Here is a 21,337-nt window from a genome sequence, read left to right on the forward strand (position 1 = left end):
GGCAGAGGACCCAAATTTACACCTGCACCCTTCAAAGCACCACATGCCTTTTCCATTGATGGAAGGGGCCATGTAAAACACAACACACTGGTGATATCCATTAGTTCTTTACTTCATGTTACCTATAAGGCATGGGACCTGGGGAGGAGAGCACTGGGAGTGTGAAAGCAAGAAAAGCAGCTCTTCAAACAAAAGAACAGGAACCTTCTCCACGCAGGGGGAAAGCAGCACTACTAATCCCAACCATTATATGGAATAAGAGGTATTAAGTGCTATTGCATAAACAGACAGCACTGGTTATTTCCCCTGAGTGAGTGCCAAATCCCTCTTTTTGGATGCATGGAATAATCTAGGTCAGTCACATCTGCAGGAAGACGGCTGCACTCAGTGGTGCTGCCATTTCAAGATCCGTTTGTTCCCAACTAAAGCAGAGTCTCCAGTCTCCAGCATGTGTGAGACAGCCTCCATCCACTCCTTCCTCTGCAGTGACAGGAGTGGAGCTGGTCCAGAGCAGAACAGAGCAAGGGCCCTGCTCACCTGCTCCTTAACAGAACTGATGTTGCTGAAGAGACGGAAGGCTGGGAGAGGAGCAAGGGCCAGGATCCAGAGCAGCTCTGGCAAAGGCAGAAGATGGGGTAATAGGGAAAAACATGAACGGACTGACTGACAAACAAGCTGTGCTGGACCGCAGCGGCTTCAGGACTCCAGCCCAACACCAGACACCGCTGATTTCACCTTTCAGCACTAAGAAGGTGGTGGGCAGAGAAATCAGCCCCGAAGTCTGACAGTCAGGGTTTAAAGACCCTCTCACCCCACAGGCCGCCTGCATAACCTCAGGCAAAGCTCCACAGCTCCTGAAGTCCTCACCTGTTCCTCTCAGGAGCCTGTTCTCTCAATTTGCTTCTCACAGGAGCCTATCCTCTCAGCAGCAAAGAGATGACAAACAATAGTTGCAGCCCAAAGGCGAAAGCAGAATAATAAACCACACATAATAACACACAACGTAGGCTGGGGAGTGAACAGCTGTTTCCTTCTGTGCTAACTGGCAAGACACATCGAGGACTTGGCAGATTTGCTTCCTGCACTTCCAATGAGACCCCTTTGGAAAGCCCATCAGAACAATAGAGGCGATGGCATCCAGCGCAGCAGGGAAGCAGAGCCAGCCCTGGCAAGCCAGGCTGTCAGCCCAACAGTAGCTGCACACACCACTGCAGGCAGAGACGCCTGATGGACTTCATAAGGGTTTAAAAGCTTGAGAAGAGGAGTTCACCCCCGGGGAGTGCCCATCTTTGTCGATGGACTGACTTTCTCATGAATGGTTTTAAGCCTGCTCTGAATGAGAGCCACCAGCATCACAGCAGCAAGCTGGGAGTCAGTGAAGCAAACAAGATTCAGCCTGAATCAGTGCAGAGGCAAGGAGGAGGGGGGTATAAAAAGCACCAAGAGGAGCTGGGGAGAGAAGAGAAAGGGCCAGAGGGACTCTGCACTCCTGTGTGGTTATAGCACTATCTTAGTAGCTGAGTTCAAGGAAGCCTCTACCTGTGTAAATCAGCAATAACCTTTTCTGCAAGTGGCCATTTTCATTATGTCTCTAGAGAATTCAATGTTTCTTTGCTGCAGAACCACCACCACCAGCTGCTAGAAAGTGAGACCAGCCATCCACCCCAGCACAGCCCAGCTGAAGTGCCAGATCCAACCATACAGTTCCGCTTTTATCTCTGCGACTGGGTGCAAAGAGAGACCAATCCAGGCTGGTGTCTGCGGAACAATGCAGCACTGTATGTACAGAGCTTGGGCAGACACTGCAGCTCTGTGGTGGCTGCCCTTGGACTCAAAGCACTTGGTTTTATATTCCAGCTCAGCCACAAGTTACCGCATGACCACTGCTGTCACCTCCTTCTCTGTCTGTGCCATCCTTCTCCTCTGCCCACCATTTAGACTCTTGCCCTCCTCTCTAAGACTAACCCCAACCATATAAAATAGCAGCACCTGGTAGGGTAGAATATGCTCAGTTCAAAAACCAAGAGGTGAGGAAGCATGCTAAACTGGAAACATTCCTCCTAGCAAGGTAGTGATCTTCAGGATGACCCAGGAGACCTGGTGTCAACTCACTATAGATCTGACTGGAGCTGAGCAGCCAACACACTCCTGAAAACCTCTGCCATGCTGCACACGAGTTCTCTCTTTAATAGCAGGGTATAGTATTAGGAAGCAGACTGCAGCCTACATGAAGTTCCCCTTCATTTTCTGAACCTCCCAAGACACGAAGGCTCACATCCCCAGTGTATGTTCTCCATGTTATTAGGGTAACTGCTAGTCAAGTTCAAAAGGCAGCTGCCTTCCAAGTCACCAAACCATAAAGAGCTATAATTTCTCTCACTGTAATTTCTCTCTATGATTATAACAGTGGTTGACTGAGTCAACACAGGCAATGTCAGCAAGCAATTTCCCTCAAGGCCAGCAGATACCCAGGAAGAAGCATGGCCTTTGGGAGGGGGGACGAAATGCGCGTGGGAGCTGGTCTGGAGAGATGCAGCTCTCACTAGGCCATTAAACACATCAGAGGATCAGCTGGAGCCTATCTAACACTCCTCTCTCCTCCAAAGTCTTCTGCAGATCATCCTGGAATCCTCTCTTCAACTTGCTGCCCAAACTCTGCATTCTGACATGTTAAAAGCGTGTTTGTTTTCCAAAGAAATGTTATCCTGAAACACATGCAGCACCTTTCACCCTCGGCTGACACATCCACACTGAAACTGGCTTAAGGCAGGGACAGAAAAAGGATCATGCAAACTGCCATATCAGAAGAACAACCAATCCTATCCCAATACATCATCTCTCAGCAAAACCAACTCTGTTTCCTCCTACATGAGCAGGGGTAGATGGAGTCTTGCCTTTGGCACTGGACAGGACAGAGACAGAAGGATCACAGCTGGAATTCCTGGTCAAGTAGCCTCTGTGAAGTGAGCAGCTAGAAAAACAAATCAGCTCCAACTTGTGAGTGAAGCAATGCAGAGAAGAGTGCAGGAAAGCCAGGACTGGAGAGCTCGATGGGAATAGAGGTGATGTAGGGCACTCCCTCATTCCAGCCAACCAGACGATGATTTGGAAAGCACTGGATCGGAACCGTATCTGCATTCCACCAGGACAGATCTCCACTGGTTCCACACAGAACATGGGGCTGCTCCTTTTGATACCACTTGAGAGTCAGATTCTCCTCTCTCTGATGCTCTAGTAAGGAACTTACTTTAAAGGGGAAAGGAAGCAAATGGGAACAGGGCTTGGAAACAATAGGTTACATTCTGGAATTCCTGTGTGCTTCCCTTGGATGTGTTTGCCATGAGAATTAAAGGAACAACATCAAAGTTGAGCTGAGCTCAAAATGCAGTTCACTGAAACCAAAGCAGGCACCCAGGGGGAGCTCCTGGCACTGCTGAGCTCAATGACACCACTCTCGGTTCCCTTGCTCAAGTCAGGATTTCACCCACAGTTTCCATACATCCAACAATCAATAGAGCCCCAGCCAAGATTCTTGTTTGCACTTCACTGAAAAATGTACATAAAACAAATACTTCCCCCTCCAGTGACTGTAAACAGCCTGGAAGTGCCCTCCTGCATGGAAATGTGAAACAAATTGGAGCAGAAAGCCAACTAACCTGTTTCCTTGCCCAAAATGAGGGCTCTGTATAAAAGAGAAAACCAGATGAAGGGATTTGTAAATAAATCATAAAGAGCTTCCTTAAAGCATAAACGAAGAAACATGGATGAGGTTTTCCCACAAAAATATACAACGACAAACATGAGCCTGTCACTTTCAGGCTGAAATTTGGTTGTGATGAGTTGAGTTCACTAAATGCTATCCCATTTATCATAACAGCACAAAAATGCTGCCATCAGCCACAGCTCAACTCCCACCTGCTCTGGGAAAAACCAAAGGCCACCCACCAAGAGCACATTCACTGGGGCAGCTTCACGGTGGAAAAACCTTTCTGCAATGGTGTAATTTTGCTAAAGGAAGAGCTGAGCTGACACAGAGCAGAGGCTCTGAAGCTTTGAAGTCCAGCTGGATTGTTAATCCTCAGCTCCAGTTGCTGATACCCACCCAGAGATACCTCTCCATCATCTCCATAATCTTGAACTATCCAGACTCTACAGTCTATGTATGCCTACAGGGAAAGGTCCCAAGCGTTTCTGAAGTATGAGGCCCTGCACAGGCAAAAGGCAGCAACCAAAGTGCCACTGCAGAAAATTCTGCCTAAGCAATTTCTGCTCCAAATGCTATATAAAGTGCCCCTGAGGGAAATGGTGCTGTTGGAAGGGCAGATGCAAATGCAGAGAATGGTATTTTGATCTAACTCAGCTTAACAAGGAAGAATAAAGTGGTAACTCAAGTGTGAACCAGGTGTACTAATGACAAAGGAACAACCAATGAACAAAGTCAGTGAACTGAAGCTGAAAAGAAAATACCATTTCAGTCCTATTAATTTGACAGCAAAGATTGAAGAAAAACTGGCTATCAGAAGCAGAATGAGACTATCCACAGCTACACTCCCACTGTGCGTTCTCTGCACGTGCGAGTTATCTTCATACACAGCACTCTAAAGTGATAACATTATAAAAAGTCATTTCCTGGGTTATTTCAAGGTTATCTGTTTGAAGCATTAGACCAAGTTCATGGGCCAGACACAGCCTCTTTGTACGGTCCAGACCCAAAATGAAAGATTTGCTTCTGAAGCACGAACAGTCCAGGTGCGCTTGGACCCTTGGCTCCTACTTCCAACCTCTGTGTCAATCAGTCAGAGCCCACCCATCGGAGCATCACTCATAACCACCCCCTAAGAGATGAGGATTTTCTAGTCCATAAGGAGCTACGTTTGAACCAAGGAGTTAGGCTGATTCCTGGCTGTGCCTAAGATCTCCTTATATCCGTGGATCAGACAGTATTTCTCTGTGCTTTAGCTCCCCTCCTCTGAAGTGGCAGCACTTCAGAGCACATGAAAGAGTGCAAGATGCTCAACTACTGTATCACTTTACACCTTTATCCCTGATCCCCGTATGCAGCAACAGACTCCAGGGTGCCGGGTTACAGTTTACACACGATCAGCTCCACTGCAACACAAGGTTGTATTTTCTGCCTCTAGCTCCACCAAGGTTAACAATGACTCACTTATGGAGCTTCAAGATCCTGGCTCTGACTAGCCAAGCATCTGTAGCCAACACAAATGGGGACAGACAGCCTGGAAGTCATTCATGAGGCATTTTAGAGCCGGAGAGAACACTGGGAGTGTCTGATCCTGCTGTCAGCAGACCAGTCAGTCTGTCTGTCGTTTTATTTTGAGGTATTTTCATTTCCCGATTTCTCTCTTCCTCCAAAAGAGGACATGAGCACCTAAGACACAGTGCCAACCCAGATCCTGGTGCTAGAGCTGTGTACATGCATGGCTACGTGCAAATCTTCAAATAAGTGGCCCAGTTTTCAAAGACACAAAGTACATGGACATCAAGCTTCTGGGTGTGAACCATGATGGACATCTACCCATAGACATCATGAAGAAAAGAACTGGGGCACAGCAATGTGGAGAATCTGCTGCTGGTGCCAGAGGTCAAAGCGACACTGATTTCAGTAGGAGCAGACCCAAGAATCTGGCTAAATCAGATTCCTGGGTCTGAAGTAACAAGGTAAATCTTGCAGAGAGGATGAGTGGAGTGACTTGACAGCTGTAGGACGTGGAAACCCTGGGGTCCTGCTTTGCCACTGCTTTTCCTACCCCTACACAAGCTTATCTCAGCAACCTGGTCCAAAATACATATAACTTATAGAGCCCACAGCTCCTGAACTTACCTGAGAAAGAGAGAAGTAAATTGGAAGAGAAAAAACAATCAGCTTACTGATCATGGTGGTGCCGCCAGCCAGCGCAGCCTTGGTCCCTTGGAAGAAGTCATCAGCAGACGTCATCCCCTGTTCCGGCATCTGGAAGCGGGTGTGAACATCAATCCCTCCAGGAATCACCATCCTGCCATGAGCTTCAATAGTTTTCACTCCTCCTGGCACAATCAGATTCTCTCCTATTTGCCTGGGTAAACGGGTTTCAAACAGCAAGTCAGACACAAGCAAGGCAAACAGCCTGCAAACATACACCCCTGTGCTACTTAACCTGCCTAGTGCTTTCTTTTTCCATATAAAGCAACTTACAGGATCAGGATGAATACATAGAACGGTTAGTGTTGGAAAGGACCTCAAGATCTTTTAATTCCAACTCTTCCCCTTGAAGCACTTGTACAAGTGAGAGCAAAGTGTGCAACTGACTTCAGGACCTCGGGGCAGTATTAGACTTAACAGGAAGGACAAGAAACCACACTGGCAGATGATCACTGCACCAAACCCAGCAAGAGCCTGTGAGCAGCTTTACTGGGGCTGGACTGAGGTTGCCAAGTGCCAGTTCAACACTTGATCCTAGCTGCCTAACGGCAATGTTGATGTTAGCATTGTTTTGGGCGCACTGGAAGAGCTTTTGCCACTCTGTGTTGTCTACTTCCATGCATTACGTAGTCCCTGCAAAAACACAAGCCCATGCAGATACTGGTTACCAAATCCCTGATGAGACCCCCAATGGTCTCTCCAGTCCAGCTCTTCACAAACCTATTTTTGGAAGAGCAACAGTGGATGATACATTTATTGCAACTCATTAACTGTCTCTGGCTGGCTCCTTTAACTTTTAACCTTGATTAACAAAGCACATGTGCTGACCCTTCAGCCAGAACAGGAAAATTCCTTGTTTGCAACCTCTGCCTTGTCCTCTTTTTCCTAGGAGTAATTTTCCAAAGAGATATGTAATGTATATTCAACGTGCCAGAAACGCATGTTTTGGGACTGAAAACACAGCAGCATGCTGGAAAGAGGTCTGAACCTCAATCCTTAAACTACAGGATCAGGGGAGACCTTATAACAGTCTTCCAATATCTAAAAGGCACCTACAAGAATCCTGGAGAGGGGCTTGGGACAAGGGCCTGTAGGGACAGGCCAAGGGGAATGGCTTTAACCTGCCAGAGGGAAGACTGAGATGAGCTCTTAGGCAGAAGCTCTTCCTGTGAGGGTGCTGAGGCGCTGGCCCAGGGTGCCCAGAGAAGCTGTGGCTGCCCCATCCCTGGCAGTGTTCAAGGCCAGGTTGGACACAGGGGCTTGGAGCAAGCTGCTCCAGTGGAAGGGGTCCCTGCCTGTGGCAGGGGTTGGAGCTGGATGAGCTTTAAGGCCCCTTCCAACACAAACCAGGCTGGAATTCTGTTGACATTTAACTTTAAGGGGGGTTGGATTGATCCTTGCATCACAGAACCACAGAAGACAGCGCCGCAGGAGACCTCAAGAGGTCACCTAAGTCCAGCCTCTTACCCAAAACCAGAATTAACTGTATTAAGATGCTGAACTCCGGCTTCAAAATATCTTAAGTCATAGCCTGGTAAAATGTTACAACACAGATAACTTCTAACATATGTGTCGCCTCAGCATGGGGCTATGCACATGGCTAAAATTAAGCACAAGTACCTCCTCTGACCCATGCTTTAATAACAGTGGGGTCTGGGCCCATTTGCTTATTTAATTCAACACCTTGTTTTTAAAGTTCCTCCACCAAACACCAGCATATACATGAAAAGCTCATTTCTCCTTGCAATTTAATATAGGTCACTGAGCTCTCCTTTGCTAATCTGCACTACATTTCGGCACATTTTCAATTGCAACATGGTTATCAGGCTTCACTTACTTTATCAACCCATCTTCCATGTAAATGTCTGCATAAAAAGACTGGTCGTCATTCACTATTTTACCACCTTTGATCAAAAGACGATCACTCTGCAACAAAGAAGCATACAACAAGCCATAGTTATGCTGTGAGAAAGCTGACAGTCTGCAGTGTCACCTCAGAGATAAAAGAGATGGAAGCATCCTCTGCATTATTCAGAAGTACATGTCAAAACACAAGTCAACTGCTGCACTTTCAACTGAAAGATAAAATACCTTATTTCATCTGCAAGCCCTTTCATCACACTAATGATCCAAAAAAGAATGAGAATAGAAAGGGAGTTGGATTCCAGCAGGCTTGTCTACTTGGCAGCTTCACCCATACCTGCAGCTTGCAACCATCACCTACAGCAAAGGCATTAAATAATACTGTGATGGATGTGTAACAGCCACATCTCTTATTTTTTGCCCTGCCTTGGTCATATGCACACTTTCCTATACGCACCCACATACTGGAGTCAGGGCTTGGCTCACTGCGAGTCAACTGCTGTCAGGGAGATGGACCAAAAGTCTGTTGCCACGAGTTACACAACACAAACAAACTCGTTTTGGCCAACTGAGTGATGTTTCGATGCAGTGGATCCTCTTGCTGCCTTTCCAGAGCACCACTGCCTCATCGGATGGAAATAAGCTCAGATTAAGTTGAAGGGAAGGATTCAACAAAATGGTTATTAAAATGTCCTCAAATGAGAAGGCACTCTGACAGGAACAGAAAGGTGACTGCAACCAGGCAGTCAGCAGATGTGCCTGTACCTCAGCTCGAGCCACATCTCATTTTTGCAAGGTTTCAGAACAAAACCAAACTCATCTTTTTACGCCATAGTCATAAACCAGGGTGAAATACACTGCAGAGCAATTGCTGTGCCCCTCTGGTTCCATCCTTCCCTATATCAGGGACATATACACGTTATGCAGTGTTCAGTTTAAACTGCAACACAGCCCTTGAAATTGGCACTCGGACTTAGTCTCATTCTCTTTCCTCCTCCCAAAAACATCTTGGTAAGAGAACAAAGAACTGGAACAGCACTGCCAAAGACTGATGAAACCAAACCTGACTTCAGGCAGGGGTGGAAAGCAGGACTTTGACGTGGTGGTGCCCATTTACTTCTCGTAAGTACATGTAAGACAGTGACAGTGGTGCTCAGGGCCCTTATTTCAAGCTGGGACTCCAGTGGTCAAACAGAACAAAAGAATCAGGCATTTTGCTAAAGAGCTTATAATAAAACTCAACTGACACAAGCTGACATGGCTCTTCAATGACAAAAGGGCGACATGAATTGCATCAGCTACTGATTTATATCATTATCTCCATCTTTTATGTAACTGCTAAATATCTACGAGATGTTCAGTGTCTCTTCTTCCTCCTCCTTTTTCTCCTTCTCCTCCCTCCTCCTGCTGCAATGGAGAGTTTCCCTGAGTAACGCCACCCATTTAGAAAAAAGAACAAAGAAAGAAAACCCCAAGATTTAAATATAGAATCTGCTGTGAATGCCAATAAGCGTGAATGAATTCACTTGGGGAGTGAAAAACCCACTTGTCTTTCAATGGCAGCCTCTACAGCAAACTGTCCTACGTGTTTACCATCTCCAGAAACACTGCAGTATTGATGCCCACCTCTAGTGCAGATGCCTTGTGCTACCGAAACAGCCAGCTGCTACTGAAATGGGGTTGTCTGGCCATGGATGTCACTGACAGCCCACATCCTAATGCAGTGGGCAGCAATTAGCAAAGGAGGGAAAAACAAATACATATAAAGAGCAGCAAAACTGCAGGGTGGAGCACTGTAATGACGCTGGGAATGCTCCCGCTGCCTCCTGCTGCGGGTGCGTGGTGGGCTCTAAAACCAGTGTGAACCCCTCTGCTCATTTCAACCACCTCAGAGACAAAAGCGCTCGCAGCTTGCACCCATGCAAGGGCCTGCTGCTGAATCTGTGCGTATCTACCCTGCTGGTGCAGCAAGAACAGGACAGCCAGGCACGGATTAGCCGCCTTCTTCAAGCATCTGTCTCAGGGGATGAATTCCAGGTTTATACAACAGCAAATTGGACCAGAATGTGATGTTTTCTCTATCCCTTATCTTTGCAGAATCGCATCGGGTGCACGCAGCATCAATCAGAGCGCTCAGTCGTAAGGAAAATGCGTCACACTACTTTTGGCTCATGACAGTGATTCAGCCGTAACCTCCATCGTTTCAACAGAGGCATCTTTTTAAACTCTCTTCCATTGGGCTCGAGGAGGGAAACTAACCCCCTCCCAAACAAAAAGGGAGGATGCTCCATTTCTCACATAGCGATTCTGTGCATCCCCTGCACCTCCTACACACCATTTAAAACGCAACTGTGCAGCCCAGCAGCTCCTGCACCAATGTCACACATCAAAGCTCCATTTCTGAGCTCACTTTCCTGCCTCCGAGGCTGGGGAAGGAGGAGGATGAGGATGGGTGTGTCCATGGGGCTGGGAGAAGGAACCGCTGCCAATAATGAAAAACTCTTGTGTCAAAAACATAAACGGGTTGTTGCAGTCCGTTAGATGCGAAGATCTTCCCTTACGTAGGAAGTTAGCATTGCTGGAAGCGCAGTACCTGCCCTAAATCAGCTCCCACCATGAAGGAACCAAGGGAGGGGTTTATATAACGGCTCCTTCCCTTCTCCCCCAGGATAGCACCGGCAAATGGGCGCGTTGCGAGAAGCTTCTCGGGGAAGAAAAACCAACCCCGCTCCATCCCCAGCGCCAGCAGCGGGGCTCGGAGCCGATTCCGCCAGGCGCTGGGGGCAGAAGGGCGGCGGGGGCTCCATCCCCGTGGCGAGGCTCCGCTGTCCCCGGTGACAGCGGTGCTGCCGACGGCCTCGCCCCGCTTCGCGCTCCCCCCTCCTCGCTGCTGCAGCCTGATCCCATTATCCCGCCGGGAACCCGCCACCGCTCCCCGAGCACACAAAGGGCTTAATCCCCGCACACCCCTCCCCCGCTCCCATCCCCGTGCGCTCCACTCACCGTGATCCGTGGGATATTTTTCTTCCCCTGATAAGACATCTTGGGAATGCGCTCCCCAAATTAGTTATTCAATAATACCTCTACTCTTTCTGATGGGGAAGCGGGGCCGCTGCTGTAGCGCTATTGTCTCCCGTGCAGCAGCTGCTCCCCGACCTCCCCTCCACCAGAGAAATTAAAAAAATAGAATAAAACCAAAAATCAATCCCCCGATCCCGAAAGGACGCAATCCCAAGGAAGGGAAGCGGGGGAAAGGGGGGGTGGTCCTCCGGGTAGGGCGCGGCACGGCGGGGAAGCGAGCCCTGCTGTCCGCAATGGCAGGAAGGGGAGAAGCAGCCAGCCCTGCGCGTCTCCCTTTCTTCCCTCTGCCCGGAGCCCAGCCCAGCCCCAGCCCAGCCCAGCCCAGGGAGGGGGCAGCGCCGACACCAACGGCGGCGGCGGCGCGAGTTAAGATCACAGCGCATGCGCTCCGGGGCGCCCCCGGCCGCTCCCGTCCCTCTCGCCAGCAAGGGGCCGCGCAAGCTCGGGCCGCCATTGGCTGAGAGCCTGGCGGGATGCAAATGGTAAGCGGCCGCCGTGCAATGGGGAGGGGAGAAAGAAACGATATGCAAATTAGCGCAAAGGAGACGTCACTGCGGGCGCGGCGCCGCGCGCTACTGGCGGGACCTGCAGCGCGGGAGAAGGGAGTCGGGAATGGGGGGACCGGGCCCCACTGCTGCGGCGCGGCGGCTGTCGGGGATGGGACTGGATGGGATCGGGATGCGATTGGAATGGGGAGACTCCGCCTGCACCTCGCAGCAGGCCCAGCACCTGCCCGCACCCCCGCGGGCTGCGGACCTCCCCCCCTCCTTCTTTCTACCTCGTTCTATTCGCCGCCGGGGCTGCGGAGAGGCGGGTGCCCGGCGAGCCGGTAAACGCGCTACCCTCCATCTTCTTTGTCCCACCCTGCCCTTCTCGGCGCTACCCGAGCGGAACGCTAAAGCAGCGCTAGCAAACGGTGGGGAGGAAACAAGGACTGAAGCTACTCCCGGCCCTATGCAGTGCCACCACTTCTGGCACGATTTGGGAAAGCCGTTTCCCACACCTGCTTGTCCAGAAAATACAGCCCGGAGTGAAGACTCCCTCCCCTAGTCACTAACCTGAAGCTTTAGTGCCAAGGCAGTCTGGGATGGGAGCACACTGCCATAGTGGTCCTCTCCTGTCACTCTGACCATTCGTTACTACTCCAGTGTTGCAAACTCCACATTCAATGTTTCAGTCACACTTGGAGGCTTGAATTTCTCAGCCCCTGTTCTCACTAAGCTGGTGCTTCAAGGAAAGAAATGCATTAAATGGCATAAATATTGCCTTGTTATTTACAATGTGCTTGCCCCAGTGCAATGAAGAGAGATGGGGTTCAAGGCCAGAGCGTCGGACTGCCACTCAAAATACATCTGCTTACCCCAGTTCCTCTTACACCGGCCAAGGGAAGGTACAAGGCACCTTTTGGAGAACTCCTAAATAGCACAAACCCAACTCTGCTTTAAGATCATAACAGACAATTAGTGATCACAAAGACTTACCTTCTTCCCTCACTCAGGAGCACATTTACATCACACAAAGCCAAAGGCAAACTTCTCCCATCACAAAATGTTGTAATTGCTACAGACCAAACTAGTTCCATGCCACACACCATGCACAGCATGTAAGTAGTGAAAACTTATGGTATATTACTGCAATAAATCATTATAAAGGTCATATCTGCTCAGATGACTATCAGGACCTTCTCTGTATATTAGTTCACAGGAGGCTACAAGAAAAGAGTAAATATGCTTCTCCTGGGTACAGGTAAAGCAACAGGCAACACTGAAGTAACTAATATGCCAATCAGTTAATATCCAATTAGTAGCGTATGAAAGAGTGGCTCATTATGATAGTAGAAAAATCATTCATTAGCCTGCAAGGCTTTATTTTGATTTAATGATTAGAACAGACAATACTAAAGGGGTTATCCTGCCCCTCTCTGATCTGTGCTGAGAGAAGTTTTGAAACCTCAGCATGCTTTTGCTCAGAACATGGAAGAAAGCTTCTACATCACATTTCTAAATTTAGACAGTGCAACTGTTCTTTTTTTCCCCTCTTTAATGGTAGCTTTCCTCCTCAATTTTAGATCTTAGTGGTTTCTTGCTTCTGCTTGCTAGGCAAAAGTGTCTTGAGCTATCAGAGAGGAAGCAAACACTGCCTAGAGCTTGAGAGAGAGCATCAAGGCCCTTGGGCAGCTGGTCAGAGGTGCTAAGTCCAGCTGCCCTGGCAGCAGTAATGTGGTTATGAAGAAACAACCACAAACATGCGTGCAGGAACCCGAAAGCTCCAGCACTGGCTCGCCTTCATGAGCATAGGCACGTCATTCCTCCACATTATGCTAAAAGTTGTGGAACTGCAGTAATGGTAGAAGAAACAGAAGCACCTTTAAGGGCATGATACCCTAATATTTCTAAAGCTATTCTCATCTGCTCTAAGACAGCTCTTTAAAATACTTGGTTTTTAAAAGACAATCCTTACTGCACAGGGGCTAATTCAGAACAGCAGTTCTTGACCTCTGGAAACATTCCAGAACTTGAATCCAGTAGTGACTATGTTCAGAAAGTTAATAATGAATCTTCAGTTGACACTTAGCTTTTCCTTCCCATCACCATGTTGCAAGAACCTAAGTAGTACAGAATAAAATAAATTAAGAGATTAAAGGGCTGAAAAACATGGCTCTTACTATTCAACATCTACACAGCACCAGATTTTATAGTCTTCCGTATGATTTGGCATGTACCTGAGGAAGCAGAGCTGAGTTCCTAGGTGTATCTTCTCACTCCATTACACCAATTGCCAATATGGCCCAATTTTCTTTCCTTTTAGCAATGAGCTAAAAGGGTGCCAAAATAAATAAAGTGATTAATGTAGTTACAAACTGGCTGAGCAAAGGCAAGGAACCGATATTAGCTGCTATATAAACACACTTGATGAGAGGTGACCAGGAGGGAAGAAGACCTGTACGTACAGGACAATGTTGGGATGAGAACAAGTGGGGAAGAATCAGAAAATACAAAGATGTCCACCTGCATCTTTCTTTGCTTTTATAAAAGCTGGTTCTTTCCTCTGGTAAAGCCACAGTCATCCAGCAGTGCCATCACCTGCCAAGGTACTGCAGGAAGTGATGGGATTTCTAGATAGTGTTGGTGCTCTTTGTCTTCCATAGGTCCATTACTGCAGGCTGAGCAGGCTAAAATTAGAAGGTGCTAGAGAACAAGTGCTGCCAAATCTTCCCTGGCAAACATTAACGAAGGGAAGTGATGAGGGAAGGCTGGCCAGCCAACCCAGCTCCTGCCTGCAGCCACTGCAGGACCAGCAAGGCTGCTGCAGCCAAGTCATATCAGCAGTGGAACAGCAGAACATAAACCACCTTCAATTACGCTCTATAAGCACTTCTAAGAGCCCTGACAACATTCCCCAAGTGGCAGAACAGGGGAGGAAATGCATAAAACAGAGCATTATGCCCACATCTGCACTGCCAGTCTCTACCTTTGCCACATCCACAGCTGTGCTCTGCACGGGCTGAGTGTCTGTGGCCCATCCTTAGCCTTAGGGTAGTTAGAATTACAGAATCAGCCGGGTTGGAAAAGACCTTTAAGATCATGAAGTCCAACCTTTACCCCAGCACTGCCAAGGCCACCACCAACTCATGTCACTGAGGGCCTCAGCTACACAGTTTGTGAACTTGCAGGGACGGTGACTCCAGCACTGCCCTGGGCAGCCTGTTCCAGTGCCTGAGCACCCTTTCAGATACTCCTTTTTGTTGGGGGTATCTTGGCCAGTGGACACCCCGGGTTGCTGTCAGCCATCTCTGCACAGATACCAGCTGGTGTAGGACATCTTGTGCAGGCTCTTTGCAACAGAAGCACATATTAAAGGAGCGTTTGTGTCTAAATTTGTCTTCTGGAAAAGTCTAGAGGGAAAATGGCACAAGAATATGAGAATCTCTGCACATTGATAGTCTGTGCTAAAATAAATCATCACAGGCATCAGTGGAAATCAATTTACAGCAGCTCTGAATCTTAACTTCACAGATTCTACACACTACCATAATGCACTTAGCAAGGCATTTTATTCCCACTGTGGAGTTACTGGATGGCTGCAACAAAGCTGGGACAAAGAAACCCTTTCTCTAAGGAACTGCAGTGTAATTGCAACAAACCCCACAGAATTTCCGCAACACCCAACTGCTTTTACTCCTACTGATTTTTTCAAGGTTCATCCACAAGGACATTTTCCTATGCAGTTACAAAACCTGCAAATGGAAATACACATTTTAAATATGGCACGAAAAGAGGGATCAGAGATGGAGTTAAAGCATTCCTAGAAGTATCTGCAATTCTAGCACTACAGCATCAACAAGCTCTAAATTTCCCTTTGGGCTTGTTACAGCTCCTAATCCCTCCTCCCTGTGGGAGAATCCCCCCTGCCAAAGTCAGTGAGGCTTCTCTTACTGCAATCAGAGGCAGCAGGACCAAAAGGCCAGAAGAGCTTTAATAAGTTCCCTGATCACACCCTAATATTCTGTCCTGATTTTGACCCAACTGCTGCATCAGCTCTGAGTCTCAATGGCTTGAAAGGGGTTTCCCACATATCCGGCAACCCCCTGCGTCTTATGAAGTGTTGGGAGGATTAAATACAGGCTGATACATGGCAGGAGTACATCTGTCCTTCCCCAAAGAGGATGAAAGTGCTGTGAATTATTAATCACTATAACTTATACCTGCCAATGGACATCTTTGTTTTAATACCTTACAGGAAAACATTAACTGTCATGATAGGGAAATGACAACAGAGATCAAACATGCTATTACGAGGATGTAAAATCATACAACTGCTCAGGGAAACAGCCTCATCTTTTTTGAATGCAGACTGTCTTAGGGTCTGAGGGTGAATCTGAGATTCACTTTCCAGCCACACAAACAGGTCGATAGAGATGTACGTATGATCTGCAAATTGAAATTAACTTTCCAATTGATTTTGTTTCCTTTAAAATCCCAGGAAACCTTGAGAAGGTTCAGAAATAACCTTTTAAGGACAGAGTTCTTGTCACAGAGTGTTTGAGTAACATCCTGAGCATTTCAGCTGCACTACAATCCTCATTGTCCTTAACCAAGCCCAAGTCACTGCTCTGCAGTTCATTTACTACCACATCATGTTCTTTGGAAAGAGACAGTCCTCTTCAGGTTTCTGAAGGGCTCCAACAGGGATTGCTCCATCATTGCTGTAGGATTGTTTTGCAAGCAATGATTACTAAAGCAAAGCTAGAAAGATGGCAGGCAGTGTAACAAATTAAACTCAGAACTGCATTGCCAGCTGTCAAACACCTTCTTTCTTTTAGACAACAGTTCCAGTAATGTTCTATAATGAGCATTATGATTTTGAGATCTCAACAATGTCCTGTTACTCATTATTTCTCTTCAGGAAGGAATAACCATGATCCTGAGAGCTCTGAGGATTTAGGAAGAAGTCCAGTCATGTCAAAAGCTTCCTGACACTGTATGCAAGTGATCCCTCTCCTGTCAAGTCTAAAAGAACAGAATTTTCCTAGTCTCTGATAATATCTGTTACTTATTACAATAGGGCACAGCTTTGTTGGTTTAGATCAGTAGTTCACATCCAGTGCTCTGCGCTTCCTAAAGGTCCCAAAGTTTATTCCCAAAGGAATAAACTATTCCTAAAAGATGCAAAAAAAGGTGACTTGCACAGGGGAACCACTTTAGCCACTGCAGTAACAAGATGGCAATAGGAACTTCAGCTATCAGCTTCAGAAGAGACCTGTGATCCCAGGCCTTGTACTTGTGCTGAAGAGTCCTGGCACGTCCTTAGGCTCTCTGTGCAAACTCAGTTAAAACAAGCCCTAGGCTTGCTGATCCCTTTTGCAATCAAACCTTGCTTTTCCCTGCAGATGTTCCCTAAGAGACCATCTCTTTCTCAAAGAGCTGAGCAAGGCAGAAGGAATACCAATTATGCACATGGGAAATCTGGGAAATACAGACAAATGACTTGGGTCAAGCAAGCAGTCACCAAGGGGTTTTGGCCATTAATGGTCTAAACAGAGAAGATGACCAAGTTTAAGATGGTAAGGAGAAGCACAGGGAATTCTCCAAGGCCTGGCAGCTGGGAAGAGGCAGAGCTTCCCTCAGCTGTGCTGAGTTCCAGACCTGTTGAACAGGTCACACTGCCTCCAGAGGCCTAACTGCAAAGCGCTGCTTAAAAGAAGATAACAGAGCCTTTCTGGTGCCTCTAGAGATGATTTTAACCCTGAATGATGAAGCAGCATGGCCCAGAGGCAATACAGCGAGGCCATTATAGATGCTACACAATACCCTAGACAGGATAGACACAAAGAGACGTTATTACCCTTATCTTCACCTGCAGAACAATATATTGCAATTTAATGTGGAATAATCACATTCCTTTTTTTTTAATCCTCTGGACAGTGAAGACCTCAGAAAAATAAAACATAGCTTGTCCATCTTCATTTGTTAATTACTTCAGTGGACATTAATACAAGACCTTTCTATACAGTGACAGAAAGGATGGCTGTGCTTCTAAACCCACTCTGGATCCAATCACGGGCACAAATACTTCACCTGTCTCCACTGCCTGCAGTTGACAGGCACCCATTCCCATTAGCTCATGATATGGTCTTTTGGTTGCTGTTGTTTGTTCCACCTATTGCTAAAAACTGCAACTACTGTCAGTCTCAGGCTAAAGAAAATGCAGCAGTAAGGTTCCCAGCCTATTGTGAAATAACTCAAGACCCTGTAAATTAGCATATATCTAGCATATAATTTAGATTCCTATCACAAGGAAAGAGTGGACGGTCTATCCAGGGAAAACCTATTTCAGATGTGCTACTAAATGCTTAAGACAGAGGTTTGCAAGTAAGGTGCCAAATTCAGCTGCAAAACCTGAGAAGCCTTTTAACTCCCATATTAAATTATTTTAATGCGGTTTCCTTTAACGCCACTTCCTGCAACACTATTTCTCTTTATCTTTTAACATGTTGAGCTTTGACTATAAGCACATTTCTATTAACTACACTCAAGTAAAGCCAGTTTTATCTGCTGAGGATCTAACCACTGACTCAAGCCATGGATGCAGTCAGCTGAAAAACCATCAAAGCTAAACCACTCCTGCAATAAAATGCCAATCCATAGCAAGGCATTTGTAATAAAAGGCTGCACTTACCCAGAACCCCTCACAACACAATCCATTGGCATCAGTTATGTAAAAGATCATGGGAAACAACTCAAATGGTTTGCACTATCCCATTACTTCATATCTTCAGTTAACATTTATATCACAATCTTTAAAGTAGAACCAAAACCCCACACTTTTACACCAATGTGTGGACTGGTCATTTCCCACCATATTGTACACAAAGGTTTTTATTATACCAGAATCCTTTTATCACAAAATAATTGATCATTTCGGAATTCATTTATCACCTGCTTAAACTTATGTCCTGCAGAGCTTCACTGCTTCAAATTGCTCAACTTAGTCCTGAAAGTGTCCTGAACTGTAAAACCTTTGACTCCCCAAGATGAAAAGGTGTGTGCCCTTCACCCTTGAGATGCACCTTGGTTAGTCCAACAAGACTAATTCAGCATGGAAGGTTACTCAGTTAGTAGACACTTGAGCATGTTCGAATCAAACCATAGGCATTTGTGTGTTTGGGTTTGGCAAATCAGGCCTGAAGTGGTGTGGAGCTCATCCCACTCCTAGGTAAAGGTTGGTTAAGTAGCACTTCCTAAATCAAGGCCTACCTTTGTGATCTTACCATAACAGTAGCTGTTCACGCATGTAAATACAGACGGATGGAGCAAGAGTAGGAAGCAGCAAAGATCTGATTTGAGGAGAATGAGCCCCCAATAACACTCACAGTAATATTGCACATTTCTGAAAGCAGGAGAAAGTGGTGAACAAACCAATATTCTAAATGCTAAGTAGATTTCTGCCCTGTATATGCAATCCATACCACCAGTAAAAATCAGGGGGCACATCCTAGAAACAAATTCCAGAAGAAAGGCCTGCTCTGTAAAACCACTGGGGGACTGCTCACAGAAACTCTTCCCCTGTATGCTGGGAGTTTGTCAGTCTGCTGTCAGTGCTTCATTCATTTCTGCTCTTCCAGCCTATGCAAGGGAGCCAGCATTGTCAGAGGAACCCACGGAATATTTCAAGGCTCAGATCTGAATAAAGCTTGTTTAAATCTATTTATTAAGGCAAGCAAACATGCATGGTCAGCTAGACCTGTGATAGGTTTTGCCTCAGGAAGAGGACAGGCTTTATTACACCATGACACGTAAGAGAGTGACAAAATAGCTGCAGGAGTCTTAAAAGGCTGGGAGGAGTTCAGTGGGTTTCTAAGAGGACACCACATTCCTGTGAAAGTCCCAGATATTCCCCAGGCAAAAATCCCCACTGTAGCCAGAGGCCTTGATTGAAATAGGTATTGAAATACAGCTCCCAGGGGTCACTCTGGAGCCTGTCCTCCCCTGGGAGGAAAGGGCAGGAGTTTCCCCTGGAAGAAGCCTGCAGGGATTTGATCCCTGTACGTGGATGCTCAGTGATGCTCCTTTGCTAACAATTGCATTTCTGTTCCCGTGAGCTGCAGTCACTAAGCTGGGTGGGGCATTCTGCTACTGTGGTGCTGGGGAAATGCTTAGGAAAGAAAAAAGTCCATCTCTATCAGCACACAGGAAGGCAGTGCAGGGAAGGGAACAGTGTTTGCGGGAGCAGGAGCTCCTTTCTTCTGCCCTGCTCCCTGTGCACATACACACACCTGCAGAGAGCACACGGGTAACATTAGAAAAGGCTCTAGGAGAGATGCTGCTCCTTAGAGGAAGACACTGGCGGCCACATACATGCAAGTGACATAAAGGCAAGGAACTGCAGGGTGGAAAGGACAGATCCCTTCTGCAGCCTATCGTGTGCTCAAGTGGCATCTCACACATACACACACACATATATATAAGCACCCACCTTGTCATTCAGGTTCTGCAGCGCCTCCTTCCCAGTGGCACTCCTGATCTCCACCTTTCTCCCGAAATCAACAGATGGTTCCCCTCCCTTCCTGCTCTGCCTGGAATAGACGGACTGAGCATCCGGACCCAGGTGGGCAACATCCTTCTGCTTTGCCACCACTTTGTTAGATCCGCGGCCCACCGAGAGGGAGTCGAAGTCGATGGTCTTGTTCTCCAGGGAGCCTTCCACGGGGCAGAACATGCCACAGAATTTCTGCCGGGGCTTGGGACTGCCCGAGCCCAGGTTTTTGAAGAAGGCTGGCACTTCTTCCTCCTCACCCTGCCGCCCAGACTGCTTCTTCTCAGCCATGGCTTGTGTGGTCTCCCTGCTAAGGGAAAATAATAACAGCAGTAACCAGGAGGATCCTTCACACACACACGCTCACACACACACACGAAAAAAGGAGAGGAAAAAAAAAGCAGCAAGCGATTGCTCAGGGTCCTAGAGATACGGCAACATCAATTGCAAAGGGCTGTGCCTGGCAGGTCCCCTGCCCCCATCAGTGCAAGGTAGCCTGTGGCTCGCTCGCTCTGTTTTCTGTGATGCGGTGCAAAGTTGAGGGAAGGTTGGGGCAGATCCTGCTGCAATCAAGGGAGGAGGTTTCAAGTTCCCAGCATCCAGATGGGGAGGGAGGGAAAAGGAGAGAGGGGAAAAAAAAATAAAAAATTAAAAAAATCCTCACTCTGCAGCAGAAACTGAGGATTGATCCGGAAGTGATGCGCGTGGTGAATTGGCAAATGGACTCGATCAGGTTGGAGCAGCAGCGCCCATCACACCCTCCCTTTCCCCCTCCCCTTCCCTGGCGTGCTGCTGCTATCACTACAAGTTGCCCAGAGGCTGATGGGGACCGAGCCCCCCCCCCTCACCTCTGCTGCTCTGGAGGCGTGTTCCCAAGGCAGGGCAGCGAGGAGCTCTTTCTTCCTCCCCCCAGCCCCGCAATGGTGGAGCCAGGGAGTGCTCCGGGAATTCTTTTGTTCCTCACTTTCCTCAGAGCAGCAGAGCTGGAGGGCTGGGTCAGTGGGCTAGCAGGAGGCAAGATGCTGACTCATCTTTCTAGGTTTCGGGGCATCGCTGGTGCCTTGACTCAGGTGGACCCTCTTTCGGGGATGAAAAGGGCTGATTGATGGCACTGGAGAGAGAATGAGAAGGAGACACAGATGGACGAGAGGTGTGGGAACCGACTGAGACAGGAAAACAAGCCGTTAACCAGGACTTACCTCCAGGAGCTGAAATTAGTGACCTCTGGAGTCAATTAAGCCTCTGAAACGCCAGCAGCCCCCAGGCCCTCCCTGCAGGGGGATCAGGGGAGGCAGTCAAAGGCGGCTCCAGCTGAATGCAGGTTTCTAGAGGAGAAGACAGCGCAGCAGCCCTTCTGTCACCCCGCTCTCGCCCATGCATGAGGGGCGGTGGGGGGATAGCGGGGAAAAGAGGTGAGGGGGTGGGAATGAGAGAAGC

General features: G+C 47.7%; 1 protein-coding gene across 2 annotated transcripts in view; it reads right to left on the reverse strand.

The window, feature by feature from the left end:
* The window catches only part of DPYSL2 (dihydropyrimidinase like 2), a 49,611-nt gene extending 28,609 nt beyond the window's left edge, over positions 1-21,002 (reverse strand). The window contains exons 1-4 of one of the 2 annotated variants that reach the window (XM_080634564.1): positions 20,749-21,002; positions 19,841-20,210; positions 7,758-7,846; positions 5,890-6,074 (exon numbers count right to left, since the gene is read on the reverse strand). In XM_080634564.1, coding sequence (XP_080490690.1) covers positions 5,890-6,074; positions 7,758-7,846; positions 19,841-20,191 — 625 coding nt within the window. In that variant the 5' untranslated portion in view covers positions 20,192-20,210; positions 20,749-21,002. Of the gene's footprint in view, positions 1-5,889; positions 6,075-7,757; positions 7,847-10,786; positions 11,127-19,840; positions 20,211-20,748 lie in introns of those variants that run through there. The other variant, XM_080634565.1, reaches the window with a different exon arrangement.
* Between the last annotated feature and the right edge of the window lie 335 nt (positions 21,003-21,337).

Source organism: Psittacula echo, assembly GCF_963264785.1.
Source record: "Psittacula echo genome assembly, chromosome: 25".
In the NCBI taxonomy this organism is placed as follows: domain Eukaryota; kingdom Metazoa; phylum Chordata; class Aves; order Psittaciformes; family Psittacidae; genus Psittacula; species Psittacula echo.